The 15395-nt window shown below is 40.7% G+C and overlaps 1 protein-coding gene across 1 annotated transcript in view; it reads right to left on the bottom strand.

Annotated features, from left to right (window-relative positions):
* kitlga (kit ligand a) overlaps nucleotides 1–15148 on the bottom strand; it is a 41183-nt gene extending 26035 nt beyond the window's left edge. The window contains exon 1 of the mRNA XM_080437453.1: nucleotides 14877–15148. Coding sequence (XP_080293579.1) covers nucleotides 14877–14891 — 15 coding nt within the window. The 5' untranslated portion in view covers nucleotides 14892–15148. The remainder of the gene's footprint in view (nucleotides 1–14876) is intronic.
* Nucleotides 15149–15395: the final 247 nt, after the last annotated feature.

The raw sequence follows: 15395 nt of genomic DNA, 5'->3' as shown, positions 1-15395 counted from the left end.
AAAAGATGTGTAATAGGGCAGGAATTGGAGGAGCCAGACCATTACTCAGTCACCCAAAATAAAACCGAATAGAGGATTGAGAAGCACTTGCAAGTCTTTTAAATCTGAGCTTGGTCTAATCCCAAATGGCCTAGATTTGATTTGTTTGATTTCTCCCGATAGACGAGGTGCATGCAAAGCACAGTGGAAGCATTGAAGCAATACTAAAATAATGTATTTCAAGCAACAGCAACTTGATAAGCTACTGTGTCACTCAATCTTAACAGGGATCCGCATGGACACTGAGAATACAGTAAATGTACACCGTGGAAAGAGCTAATAAGGAAGTTGTGTAAATATATACACAGCAGAGGCCCAGGGTCAATAAACTACCACAACTTGTCAGATTATTTACTTGTTTCATAGATTCTTAAAATAATCACGGGTGAATGTGTCTTTAAACAGTACATAAAAATAAAAGTAAACTACAGGAAAAACCCAATGTGAGGCATTGACAAGTGCAACTCTATAGTTAAGACTCTTGGCTATGATTTTCATCGAATGCGACAAAAGTGTTTGGTGCTCTACTCTACTGTGTCTACATGCTGATTCAAGATTCAAGAGACATATTAGTCACATGAATATACAAAGCACATGAATGAACAGTGAAATGTTGGTGTGGCAGACTCCACCAGACTGTGCAACAAGTAATGTCCAAAATAAAATAGTATAAGATAAAGTTATAATACAAGGTACTACTTGTAGTATTAAGTAATACACAAAGTAATAAAGTGTAAAAACCTAAGTGTGCAAAGACACCATCATACACATCTCAACGGGGTTGTGAGGGGGGCTAGCAAGATTGTGGGGGTACAATTCAGCTGTCTGAGTCATCTATATGACCAGCAGGTGCTTAAGAAAGCATCATCTATTAGAGCGGACAGCTCTCACCCCCTAAATCCTGAATATGAATTCTTGCCTTCCGGCCAAAGGTTAAAGACCCCTGCAGCTAAAAACAATAGGGACAAATTCTCATTTGTACCTACTTCCATTCGTGCCATCAATAATGGAAGCAGGTGGAGGTAGCTATTAGTAGCTATTATTATCTGGATCTTGTGATCATGTCTATGTCTATGTTATGTCTTGTGTATGTATGTTTACTGTGTCTTGGAGTTTCCAATCATCTGCTGTAACATAAATTGCCCAGTTTGGGACAAAATAAACTTGAACTTGAGTGTGTGTGTGTGTGTGTGTGTGTGTGTGTGTGTGTGTGTGTGTGTGTGTGTGTCTGAAGCATAATTGTCAAGCGCATTCAGCGGTTGGAAGATTAGAGGGGGAAAAACACTACATGAACACAATCCATTTAACATTTACTTACACCAATGTTTTAGGTCATGGTGGTTAAAGAACAGTTCAGAGTTGTTCTAAATTGTTAGCTCCATCTCACAAGGAGATAAAGCCTGGAAAATAACTACTGCTGAAAATGTCTAACCGGAAGTAGAGGAAGTGCAAGCAAGCATGCTACAACATGTTGTCCAGACTACTGGAAATTCCTGCATAAGGATAATTCCTTTTAACAGGTCGTTCATGAAAGTCCTTGCGGTCTTGTTTCCAATGAGAACCTGTGAGCAATTAGGGGTTAAGAGTCTTGCTCAGGGACAAATTTCATTTCATCGACACATATGCTGGCCTGGCCTGGAATCGAACCTGGGGCAACCAGGGCCTCTGGCTCCCTAGGCGGGCTCACTAACCACTCAGCTATGGCCGCCCCTGCAGTCATACTTCCTGTACTTCTAGTTTGACACGTTCGGCATGTGCTTATAAGGGACATAGGCAACTGTATATTGAGACACCACCTGTAGGTCACTGCAGTGAGGATGAAGATAAAATACATCCCTAAGGAAGTACGTTGTAAGTCCCCCTTAATGGCCCTTTAAAATAGCTGCATGTTAAATACTATATTTTTTATAGGCAAGGGATGGAGAGCCCAGGGAAGGGGGTGAGCTGAGTAATGCAGCTTTAACAATTCAGGGGTCATATAGGGATTTCTGAGCTGTAACCAATAATCCATAGTATTTATTTTGTGCCCATAAATGCACCCTGTAAAATTTTCACCCACCAAAAGTCGTTCAGTGCTGCCATTTGTCAAGGCCCAAATTTATATTGCAACCAAATATAGTCATTGTTGTATTTTGTCCTGCTATGCTGAGATAGCCTACTCTTAAAAGATTTGGATAACGGTAGGCCTACTGGAAGTAAGTAAAATGATACAGGATACTTTGGTCATACAGTATAATCTGGGAGAAACAACAGATTACAACTGAGGAGTCCTGTATGAACGCTTTACATAAAAAGAGAAATTCAAAGGAAGGACAGATGGTTCAGAAAACAGTCAGTAGTATCGATCAAATCCCCAGACATCAAGATCAGTTTTAAAAGACTCCTCACCACAAGAAACATGTTTTATAGCCTATGCATTGAACTTGGAAAGAAAATGAAAACTTGCTAGGTATCGTATTTAATAAAAGCCCCTCCCCAGGGCTTCAAAAGTTATTTGATAACCTCCCCCATTTTTTTTTAAAAGATCTTTTTTTCTCTGCTTTTGTGCCTTTTTTATATGACAACTAGACTGACAGGAAACGGGGAGAGAGATGGGGAGTGACAAGCAGCAAAGGTAGTCGGGATCGGGACTTGAACCCGCGACACGATGTCAGGCTGGCATTGCAGCCTAGTGTGCCTGGACCGCCACGCTGCGGCTCAGGCCTACCTCCCCCAATTTGAGCCACACACACATAAACACGCACGCACGAGTGCACACACACGCACACGCGCGCACACACACACACACACACACACACACACACACACACACACACACACACACACACACACACACACACACAATAAATTATGATTAGTCCCCTGCATGTCACAGAACATAAAATGCGTTATATTAACATTAATATTAATATTAATATAAATTATTTAGTGATTTACTGAAAATGAAAAGTTGTCCACTGTTTACTCTGACATCACCTCAGGGAGACTCAATCCTCATTAGGAAACAGCCATGGGGTACACCAAACCATCCCATAGGCTGTGTATCTAGTAACTGCATACCTTAATCAATCAATCTTTTGCTGGGCTGTACTGGCATTCTCCCTTACTGTGCTCAACCTGAACCTACGGTATATATTATTTAGGTCAAGTCTCTGATCTTCTGTGTTTTTGCTGGGCTGTAGTACTTAGTCATTGAACACTTGAAAAACATTAAATAAACAGCAACGTTGATTTAACACCCATGTTCAACTTAAGTTTTTATTGTTATAGCCACACGCTCCCCTATCAGTATTTTCACTTGACCCTCCCCTATTATTTGAGAAAACGTTCAACACCCTCTTGCTGGGTTAAGTGGGTGTAAAAGGTCTTCCTCACACATTACTGTGACTAATGGGTCTAATGGCTTGGTTATTCAGCTAGTAGAAGCACATTTTTCATCATTATGATATTTAACACTAATCTCTCAATCGCACATCACAAGCATTATTATCAATGAACACCCATTTCAACTAAATACAAATAAACAAGACAGGGAATAATAACAGCGTGGCTTCCTTGTGGATTTCTGGCATGTTGATTACGTAAGTCCTACTCAACATGAAGGGATGGGGACATATTCACTCCAAAACTTATTTACAATATGTTAAAACATATTATTCACTTGTTACACACACACACACACACACACACACACACACACACACACACACACACACACACACACACACACACACACACACACACACACACACACACACACACACACACACACACACACACACACACACACACACACACACACACACACACACACGCTCTTGTAGATGGGCTCACCCCCTAGGAGCCACATTGTAAAAACTGTGCTGTGTTATGTGTTAAATATTCCATCCTCGTTGCAGTTGTGCACCCGCTTTACACCTACAAATAGTTCCACTTGACTAATACATCTGCTTGACTTATTAGTCAAGTCATCATCTACTGTATAGTACTTGACTGACTAATACATCATCTACTTGAAAGCCGTTAAACGATTTTCTGGTTGTATAGGGACATACCATTAAACTTTCCCAAGGATGGTGAAATATACTGTACAGTAAAACTTGTTGGAGTTTATCCAGGTGCAAAGGAACCAAAATACAAAGTGGAAAACGGTAACCATGGGCCAGATTTGATTATCTCCACCAGGCTGAAGGCCGGGGACAGGGATGTTTTCACCTGTTTTTCGTCCAAAGCTAATCTCGCAAACTGCTGGACTGATCAGCGTCAAACATTTTGTGCACGCTGCCGGTGGGAAGTAAGGAAGTCACTCCACCCCAAATCTTTTCCAATATATGGTATAGCGCCTCATGGTGGCGCTATAACAACCTGCTTTATGTTTCGCCTTATAACTCTTGAACTGTAGGCCGTACAATATGAATTCCCCTTTCCCTGGATTCCTTGGATCATGACGCATCTCCATAGGCTATACTGTAGGTCATACCCCTTTTCACCTAACCAAATGTTCCTACATTTTGCATTTTCTTCAACACACTTGTGTCAAACAGCTTTTTAATATTACATTATGTTTGCCTGTAATTGGCTTCCAAAATTAGAGGGAGAGACATGGCTCTGCAGGAGTCTAGCTGTCTATAAGAGTTTATTTGTATTTTTATGCCAGATAATCATGAACGTAACATCCATCTGGAATCACAGAGGCCTCTATAGAGCACTGCTACCCAGATAAGGCACCACCACATGCCACTGAACCGCATGTTACACATGCTATTTACAATTCCCCATATTAACATCTAAAACATAAATAAACACTGAAAAGTCTTCAAATGCAATGTGCTGAACAATTAGCTAACCACAATGCCTTTCATTTAGTCAACAGGCCTACAAACAAACAAACACAATTCAAATCCACTGTTCAGTGCAGCAAGCAATATCTTAATCTCAACTGCATTATCATGTATTGGCAACAATGATAGTCCTAATGACAGCAGCACAGTGAAAACTGCAATGGTAATATAGCTACCTATTTGAAATATTTTTCATCTCCTTGTGGTGTGAGACTCTTTCAGGGCAGCCTCCATACAGTTTTAAGCTGCAATCGATAACAATTATTGTCAATAAAACTTTATTTTAACCGATCTAAATTATATGATAATTCAAGGAGAGATCAACATGCACACTCTCAACAGCTTGTGTGGTGCTGGGAGTAGATCACTAAATACAATAAAAACGTTCACACAAAACTACATACGGTACTCCCACACACACTTGTCTCTGCTTTATTAATCAACATTTAAGACACATAGGATAGGGACTTTCAGTTTAGGACTGATGAAGGTCCTTTGTGACTGAAACGTTGATTAATACAGCATAAAGTATGTGTGGGAGTATGCATTTTTGTGTGAGCACAGTGTGTTACAACATAACTACTAGCACAACTACGATGGTTGGAGGTGGTCTCTTCTATTTAATCATTTAGATCCTGTGGTTGGCTAGGACAGTTACTTGTTGACATGAGGTATTGCATGAAAGTCAAATGGAAATAACTTGCATTCCCAAATGTGTACTCTGTTATAGCTCAACAGTAAACACTTCAGCGCTCGTGCAGGGGAACAGGTTTCGAATCCTGGTGACATGAAAGTTGCATATTGCAGCTTTAAAATCAATTTAAGTACATCCATTTATGTGTCATTTTATGACTTTGCTGACATGACCTCACAACAAAAAAGTTAAACTGTAGTGTAGATGAAGAAAGCATTGTAAAAAGAAAGGTGTCCTGGTATACACCAGTGTGTACAGGCAGTGTAATGTTCTCAGCCAACTCCATCCTCACACTCAGGAAATCCAAGCAGGACAACCATTCCCATTCACTGGAACGGTTCCTCATTCACAGTTAAAGTGTTGATTGAAGGTTCGCGCTCCAAAGATGTCTAAGGAAGCCAAAAATCTTAAGTTTTGTGACCGACTGACAAAAGTATTAAACATTTCAGCCTGTGGCCATCATCAGTGTACTCATACTGTCTTTCTTGAGTGCAAAAGCTTTAAGTTTACGAATTCTGTTTTCTCATCTTTGGAAATGATAGGCTATAATGGAGGCTATACTGGACTTATGTGATGACGAATTATCACCCAGTATTCATCATTGGCCCTCGTAATCCATGATCGAGCATAGCTGCATCAGGCCAAGATAGTATGCCTGCCCCTGGTTGGAAAACGTGAGTGCCTGAGATAGTCTGAGATAATCTGCACGCACACGCACACACACACACACACACACACACACACACACACACACACACACACACACACACACACACACACATGCATAGGAGGATTATAAAACCGTGGGCCCCCACTTACTGGTGCACTGACTTGCAGCAAACAGCACAATAACTACATTTACCTGTGCACATTCAGTACACACAATTAACTGCAAAAGCAAATTTATGCTCTGTCAGGTGTTGAAAATAGCTGATCTACAAGCTCACAATGCGTCATGCATGCAACACATTGTGAGCTTGTAGATAAGCAGTTTTTCATGCACAGTGACACCATCGCCATCCTATGACATAGTCAATCAGGCTTAAGAGTAAAAGACACACTAAACATTCACTTAAATATTATCATGCTGGTTCGTTTCTTGTGACATATTCAAACTAGAAAAAGTGCTCATCAGAGCAAAGGTCTCCGCCAGGTCAGGTAGGTTATTGTGGGGCAGCAATGTTCGGAATTCACCAATCAGGATGGAATATGAAAAATCGGACGGATCCGTCTTGATCACTTGACTATAGAGATAATGTGTACCGATTTGTGTTATGTTTGGACACAATTTGCAGTAATTTATTAAAAAAATATTGTTTTGCAAAAATCGGCCTCCTGGTGGCGCTATAATAGGGCAATGTTACTAGGGTGGCATTTGTTCCTCAACGTAGTGCGAATGTGCAATGTTTGGGGCTCTATTATTGACATGTTGACATGCATGACTAATGAACCACGACAATTCACATTTCACACCTTCTGTTGTACATTCTATCCAGCTATCCAGCCTGCCAAAGAGTTTTACCCTTTATCTTTATCGTCTTTATTTACCTGTAGTCCTGTACTAGTCTCAGCTTTATTTTATCTTACTTCTATTACATCCATTATTATTTAATTATTATTATTAACTCATTGTTGTATTGAAATGGTCCTTGTTAGCACAGTCTGCAGAGCATAACATTTTGCTGCTTGTACCAGTATGAGTATCTTGAGTATCTTATTGAATCTTGTAGTCTCCCTCTTGTGACCAAACTCAGCTTATTGACCTAGTTCAGTGGTTCTCAACCTTTTCAGGCCGCAACCCCCCAAAATAATTGAACTGGGGACCCCCACCCTTACAAGCAATTGGAATTGTAGGCATTACATTTAGTTGGACTCGGTTCCACAGATAATTATTGTGAAAATAGCCGATCTACAAGCTCACAACGCCTCTTGTAGGGCTTGTAGATCGGCTATTTTCAAAATGTTTGCCTCTTATATTATTTGACAATTTGGCCAATTAAATGTTTGACCAGTTTTTATAGTATAATTTGTTGATTACTTTTGATGCTGTAATGGTCTTCTTTTCCTTTTTTTTTGTATTAAATGTCACTTCACTGTCATCTGGGGACCCCCCAAAATCATGTGGGGACCCCTCTAGGGGTTCAGACCCCCAGGTTGAGAACCACTGGTCTAGTTCATCCTTTCCTTTCCCCACCCACATAGTCAAAACAGCAGAACAAGCAGCGCTCAAAAAAAGGTTCTACCAGTGTAACGGCGACAAAAGTCAATTCAATATTACCTAATTGAAATACGCTATTAGAAATACAGGCAATCACTTCACAATAAGACAATAATTTTAATGTTTGCATCACAAGCTTGTGTAGGAAAAGTCCATAACTATGCATCACTACAGGCTACTCAACACGCACATAGAACACACACTCTGTAGAGGTAGATTTGAGGCTAGCACTATTGCCTCACAGCAAGAGGGTCCTGGATTCAAACACCGGCAGGGGGCCTTTCTATGTGGAGTTTGCATGTTCTCCCCGTGTTTGCGTGGGTTAGTCAAGTTTTCTCCCACAGCAAAGAGATATGCATGCAATGTACACCTGCCATGGCCCTTGGTACTGGGCTCACATTCAGGACACATTTCCCCAAGGGGATAATAATAAGGTATAACCAGGGATCCATTTGCTGGGAGGGATGGGGGGGTCCATGCCTCTGCTTTTGATATCCCTTCTGGTCATTGATTGTTATCGCCAGTGTGGATATTGTCCCTGCTTCTGAATCAACTGAATTAAATACATGCATTTCCTATTGGGAAATGTAGACTGTCTGATATGTTTGATAATAATAACACAATTTGACAATTTGTAAAATGTGTTAACAAAAAAAAAAATAGGCAAACATTTTCAGTTTTAAAATGCTTAAGTGGTAAGAAAATGACATCCATTAAGAAAATGACATCCATTAAGAAAATGACATCCATTAAGAAAATCAACGTCCCCAATGTGTCCTCTGCATTTGACCCATCCTAACTATTGGGAGCAGTGGGCAGATGTAATACAGCTTCCAGGGAGCAGGTAGGGGTTAAGTGTCTTGCTCAAGTACACTTCCACACATAGACCAGGGCCGGGACGCAAACCGGGAACCTTCTGTTTCCCAGGTGGCATCTCTACCCATTCAACTATGGCCTCCCCAGTACATCAGTACTTCTCATGTCTGTTTGGTCTGTGTTTGTGTTGGTCTTCAGTATAATGTAGGCTTAATGGTTCTTAATGATCTCTTGTCAAATAATGTGACAAGAGATCAACAAACCAAGCCAGGAACGGCATGTTCTCTGTCAGTGATCTATTACACTATTTTATCAGCCAGAACCCAAATTTAATCAACTTTACCACTATTTCTAAGTTAAAGCACCAAGCTGTCTAGATCCTGTTGATACAAATTGATATTCATTATATTATATTCAAGACAGCATTACCACTCCTGTTACCATATAGGGATGAAATATCCTCACTGACCCTGGGACTATCATTATTACTCATGTTAATCCATGCGCACGCGTGTACACGCACACGCACACGCAAACGCACTCTCTCTCTCTCTCTCTCTCTCTCTCTCTCTCTCTCTCTCTCTCTCTCACGGCACTGATGTCCATATTCCTCGTATGTGCAACTGTACTTAGTAAAATAAAGGATTCTGATTAATCCAGACCAGATTCAACACCTCTTTCCAAATTCCATGAAAGGCAGCAAATGGTCCGAAACAATTCCCTTCAGTGTTTATAAATGCACTGCTGGCGAATCTGCACAGTTCTGTGAATGAATCACTTCTGCTCACATAAACTGTTGACTGGACTTGGATTAAGACAGCAATGGCCCTGGCTCTTAATAATAATGATAAAACTGAATTGAACAAACTTTTTTGAATGAATAAAAGGATATTTTAACCCATCCGTATGGTAGACAACTACTACAGTGGTTGGAGGTGGTCTGTCTCCCTACTCCTCCATTGAGAAATGTAGACTCTAGTGTCATGTAGGACACCTACTGGTTGACAAGTAATACTGCCTGAAGCTAAACAAACCAGAAAAGAAAAACACAATTATAATACATAAAGTCACAAGAACACTTGAGTGGCAGGAGGGGCCCTGTTTTGGCTTGGCCCAGAACTGTGGAAATAACCACAGAGATGCCACATTTAGCCCATGGACAAAATTATGCCATTTATCCCTCCTGCCAACCGACTGGGCCAAGTCCAGCTTGCGTGCGTACAAAATAGGTTTATTGAATCACTCATTCTCTATTAGCGTGCGTACAAAATAGGTTTATTGAATCACTCATTCTCTATTAGATTTGGGTTTCTTTTGATGTGATTGTTTACTCCTTTTTATTATTTATGAGTGAGACAGCTCCATCAGAGGACAAATTTCCTATTTGCCTCTTTGATCGACAATGAAGTTTTCGGAACTGTATTGAAATGAAAATTTTCAAATAAAAACATTTAGATGTATATGGTGTAAATAAATATTGTAAAAATCAATCATACCAGACAGTCTACATTTCCCAATGCATGCACTTAATTCAGTCTGACCAGAAGCAGGGATAAAATGGACATAACATACACAAAAATGAATGACCAGAGGGGATATCAAAAGCTGAGGCATGGATCCCCTCCTACCTCCCATCCCCCCCAGCAAATCGAACCCTGCTTCCAATCCTTGGAACTGCAAGGAATGACACAGGCTTAACCTTTCTACAGTAGGGAATCACTGTCTACATCCTCCGTTGTGAAACTGTTCTCTCACTCCAGATTTTTAGCAATACATAGAAATGCAACAGTCACAAACAGTGTGTGAACTAGTAAACAAACAATTCCCTAATATGCAGTGGTAAATGCATGCTTCACAAGGAAAAAGACAGTCAGACACATCACATCCATGTACTGTAACACCAACTTGCAGCAGGGCAAATACAGTACAACTGACACAGTCTAACATGACAGTGATGGATGTCCTCATTTGCAAACCAAATGAATGAGTCCCAGTGGGATGTTATACAATGATGTCGGTTGTGACTAATGACTAATGACTAATGAGTCACACAGATACTAAGATGCTGCAGATTGATCACCAACAAATGTGCATACCTCATGAATACGCTGGAAATGTCTGCACACTGCAAACTGATCCCTTAGTCATGCCTGATTTATTACAAGTGTTGTGATGTTTTGAACAACCTTGATCAGACATGAATGACCAAGACACGGAACCTTTATTTGAGCCGTACAGACAGGTCACCAGACAGGTCATATGACTGTGTGGACTGGATATTGGACTAACCAATACACATATATTACCCAAATACAAACTTTGTTACACCAATTTACATACTGTACCGTATAAACCATACACACTGTGTACAATATATAGAACACTTGCAGTGTATGCACTTTTTTTAGATTTACTGTATGTGTTGTATTATACATAAATGTGAAATAAATAAATAGACAGACAGACAGGACATACACCTAGACTCAAAGAATGTACTGCCTTTTACTCTTGGCATCCTGTGAGATTTAGTGGGTTTGGAATTGGATTTAGTGGGGCTGTCATAAATCTGCTGTAAATCTCTGAATGTCAGTTCAGGTTCACAGGTTCAATCATAATGAGGTGGAAATCATTAACATGTCATAGTGTTGTTGATGAGATCAAACCTTGTCTGTCTCGTTCCTCCAGTCCATTTCAATGAAAAGTAATCGAAAGAACCTTGATTAGAGGAACTTTGGTAAAACCATGGCTGGCCATTATGAGTGAGTCCAAATATTGTTGATCATCCTTATCTGTGTCTGTGATTTAGGAACTAAAAACAGTTCCATTCACTCTGTATGGTGAATGGAATTCCAATCCATTCATGGAATCGCTATTCCATTCACCATACATGGAATAGTATGGTGAATCAGGTGTAAAATTCACATTTTAAACTCATAAACAAATGCCAAGTGGATTCTGCCAATATATACAAATAAGTGCAAAAGAAGTTTCATAATGCATAATATAATATAAATACAATATTGTCAGAATCTGCCTGTCGCTAAAACAGTTTCATTATTCAATGAGAGAGAGAGGGCAATAGAAAAATATAATGGAAGAGATTTAGACTTTGTAGCCGTAGTGTGTGTGTGTGTGTGTGTGTGTGTGTGTGTGTGTGTGTGTGTGTGTGTGTGTGTGTGTGTGTGTGTGTGTGTGTGTGTGTGTGTGTGTGTGTGTGTGTGTGTGTGTGTGTGTGTGTGTGTGTGTGTGTGTGTGTGTGCGCGCGGGCGGGTGTGGGTGGTGTGGGTGGGTGTGTGAGAGACAGTGAAACCAAATCATCAGCTGGTTTCAACATAATCACCTTTGCACTGGCTGAACGGCTGTGAAAGAATGTGAACCCCCTTCATGCTACTGTAGGGAGAATCTGTGGATTCACGTATTTCATGACTTCTTCTCTGGTCTTTCATTATCCTATCCATACATTCCAGACAGAGGCTATAGGCCAGTGGTTCTTAAAGTGGGGTCGGGGACCCCCAGGGGTCCCTGAGGGGGTTCCAGTGGGTCCCCAGCAAATTTAGAAAATATAGCAATCAAATCAGTTTAACCACTTTAACCCTACATCAGCTATTTGAAAATAGCAAATCTACACGGCATGCTCACAACGCGTCGCAGGTTGTAAATCTTCTATAAAAATAAACATTTTTGAAAAAAACATTTTTGAATAATGAATTATTTTAACAACACAAATCTTATATGGTGGTCCCTGGCACAAAATATTTTCAGATAGGGTCTGTGGCCAAATAGATATTAATTGCAGAGGACGGGGACGGGGGGACGGGGGGTCCTTTACATGAAAACGTTTGAGAACCACTGACATAGTCAATGCAGGACTGGGGGTTGTCAGTGCATGACCTCACTGTACCCTGAAAGACTTCCGTAAGTTCAAGGGGCTGTGCAGGCCCCCTGCCTCTGACCAGCGCTTAACGCAGGCTTAAGCATCAGAAAGCTATAGCGCTGACTATAAGCCAAAATATCATTATGGGTTAAGATCAGTGTTCCCAAATTTTTTTCCTTGGAGCCCCCTTCTTACATCTGACACGAGCTGAGCCTCCCCACACATGCATGTATGCACAAACACACGCACAAACACACACACCCCTGCACGCAAGCACACCCCTATCTTATTAGCTATGATTTTGTGCATCATGTTTAACATTTTGGACTACCTCCAGTCCAAACAGACATGGCCACACACACCCCTCTGTGATATTTGTTGCCCCTTCAGAGTCAAACCCCAGGTTGGGCACCATTAGGTTAGATGCTCCCCCTAGTACCAAACACATACGGTGCACATACATGCACGGCTTCACGGGAACCACTCACAAACTCACAGAGCGGCTAGATAGCTTTCACCTGTGTGTCATTACTAGGTTTGTGTGATGCATTCACATCATGTATGTGCTGGCTGAGTTGAACTACTGTCCATCCTGTCAACGGTTGTTCGCGTATGGTCATTCACCATACTGTAGGCACGTATATTATCACATAACAAATGTCTGTCTCATCTTATTATCTTATTAGTTAGGCCTACTATCTAATTCTGTATTTCTTATGAAATACGTACATTACAAAGAGATGTGTGAGCATTGCCAAATTGCTTCAAGGAAGCAGAACTCTTATCATATTTTATGAGGCAGCTCTTACCTCAGTCTGATAAGAAGAATTATCCTGAAGCATGCTTCCTGGAAGCAGTCTGGCAATGTTGACACTTTTTTTTTTTTAAATATGCATTTGAATAAATACAGATTAGATAGCCTATAGCCTACAGTAGCACATGTGATAGATGTATTCTAACCTGATTGCGAATCAAGGGAGCAGGAAATCAGAAATCGAAAAATAAATAAAATACCGAACCATACATAAGGAGCATTTGCAGTAAATCCAATTATAATAGCTGTGGCACAGAAACGGCCACCGTTCCCTCTGAAGATCAAAGGCTTATCGCCTATTCTTCTAAACACGCGCGCGCGCGCGCATGCAGTCATCCACAAACGACAGAGTTCCCTCCCTCAGCCCCACCAACGAAAAAGTAAAACCAAACAAATAAACAAATCATGTTTTTTTTGTTTATTAGGCTATACTAATATGAATATTATTAATATTGAATGTACTGTTTTTAATAAACAAGATTGCATGTAGGCTACACTTGGCAACAGATAACCTATGCAAAGTGATAAGCTTAAGTTAAGCAAAAAAATAGGATGGATGCACCAATATATAAAAAGTAGGCTGATGTACAGTATTTATTCATTTATTTTATTTGACTGATCAAATATATAGCCTAACGTAGATAAAGAGCCACATCGTCACGACAATCTGACATAAACTGTTAACCAAATTGCACTAAACACGTCGAAAGCTGGACTCCCAAATCTCGCAGAGTAGGCGATGGCGATCAGTGACATTATCTCACCAAAACTTTGTCCCAAAGCAACCTGCATAACATGTATAGCCTAGGCTGGGCGGACATCATTAACATCATTAACATGCTTTCTAAAGAAGGCAATTACGTGCAACAATTATCTAAAGTGAACGAATAATAGGTCTAGGCTACTGGCTGCCAGACTGGCGCCGTTGATGAGCGTATCGATTAGTGCAGTGGGTTCTCTAACTTTTTCATGTCAAGGACCCCCAAAATGATATGTATTTGGCTGCGGACCCCCATATCAAAAATATTTTGTGCCAGGGATTTTTCAAAAATAGCAGATCTACAAGCTCATAGCACGGCACGAAGTGACGCACTATGAGTATCTGCTATTTTTGAGTATCCAAACTATAAAATATATATATTATTATATATTAACTAATTTTGCTGGGGATTTGCCGGACCCCACTTCGAGAACCAATGGATTAGTGAGCCGAGTGCACGACATGCTGTGGACGTGGATGGATCATGGATGCTTAAATGTAATACAGATATAATTTGTTAAATGACAGAAGAAGCAGATCTTGTGACAAGAGTGACTGCTGTGATTTTCCTCTAGTAGGTCAGGCTAATAAGACCAAATTAAGCGCTTCTTCTAATTTGCAGGCTATAACCTACTTTATTTAGGCGAAAGTAAAAGAGTAGAAGCTGGATCACTCTCCCTGACATGCAGGTTTAGTTTTCTGACTGCATATAGTTGGATAATATCTCGATCGCCAGTGCAAAACTGTACCGAGAGTTTAAAAGAAAAAGAAACAATAACTATAACAAACAAACAAACAAACAAACAAACGTGCCACTTACTTTTGACTTCTTCATATGGAACGAGAGGAGTAATCCAAAATGTACGCGAAAGCCTATTTTATCTTACTTCTACGGTGAGGAAAGGGGTTCTCATCATCCAACGTGCACATATCCGATGCCTAAGTTCACGGTATCCAAGCAGGGAAAACAAATTAAACCATAATGACCCTCTTACAACTGTGGGCTACTACTGCTGCTGTTGTCCACAACGTAGATCCAGACACAAGCACGCTGACAGACAGACCATGCCGAGCGGAGCAGAGCGCACTGAGCCTTCTGTCAGGGTGGAGACTGAGAGAGAGAGAGAGAGAGGCAGAGCGAGAGAGAGAGAGAGAGAGAGAGAGAGAGAGAGAGAGAGAGAGAGAGAGAGAGAGAGAGAGAGAGAGAGAGAGAGAGAGAGAGAGAGAGAGAGAGAGAGAGAGAGAGAGAGAGAGAGAGAGAGAGAGAGAGAGAGAGAGAGAGAGAGAGAGAGCGCGCTGCGGGGGAAAGTCGGAAAGAGAGAGAGAGAGAGAGAGAGAG

Source organism: Gymnoscopelus braueri (assembly GCF_963280865.1).
Source record: "Gymnoscopelus braueri genome assembly, chromosome: 9".
In the NCBI taxonomy this organism is placed as follows: Eukaryota; Metazoa; Chordata; class Actinopteri; order Myctophiformes; family Myctophidae; genus Gymnoscopelus; species Gymnoscopelus braueri.
This window is presented reverse-complemented; position numbering and strand designations above follow the sequence as displayed.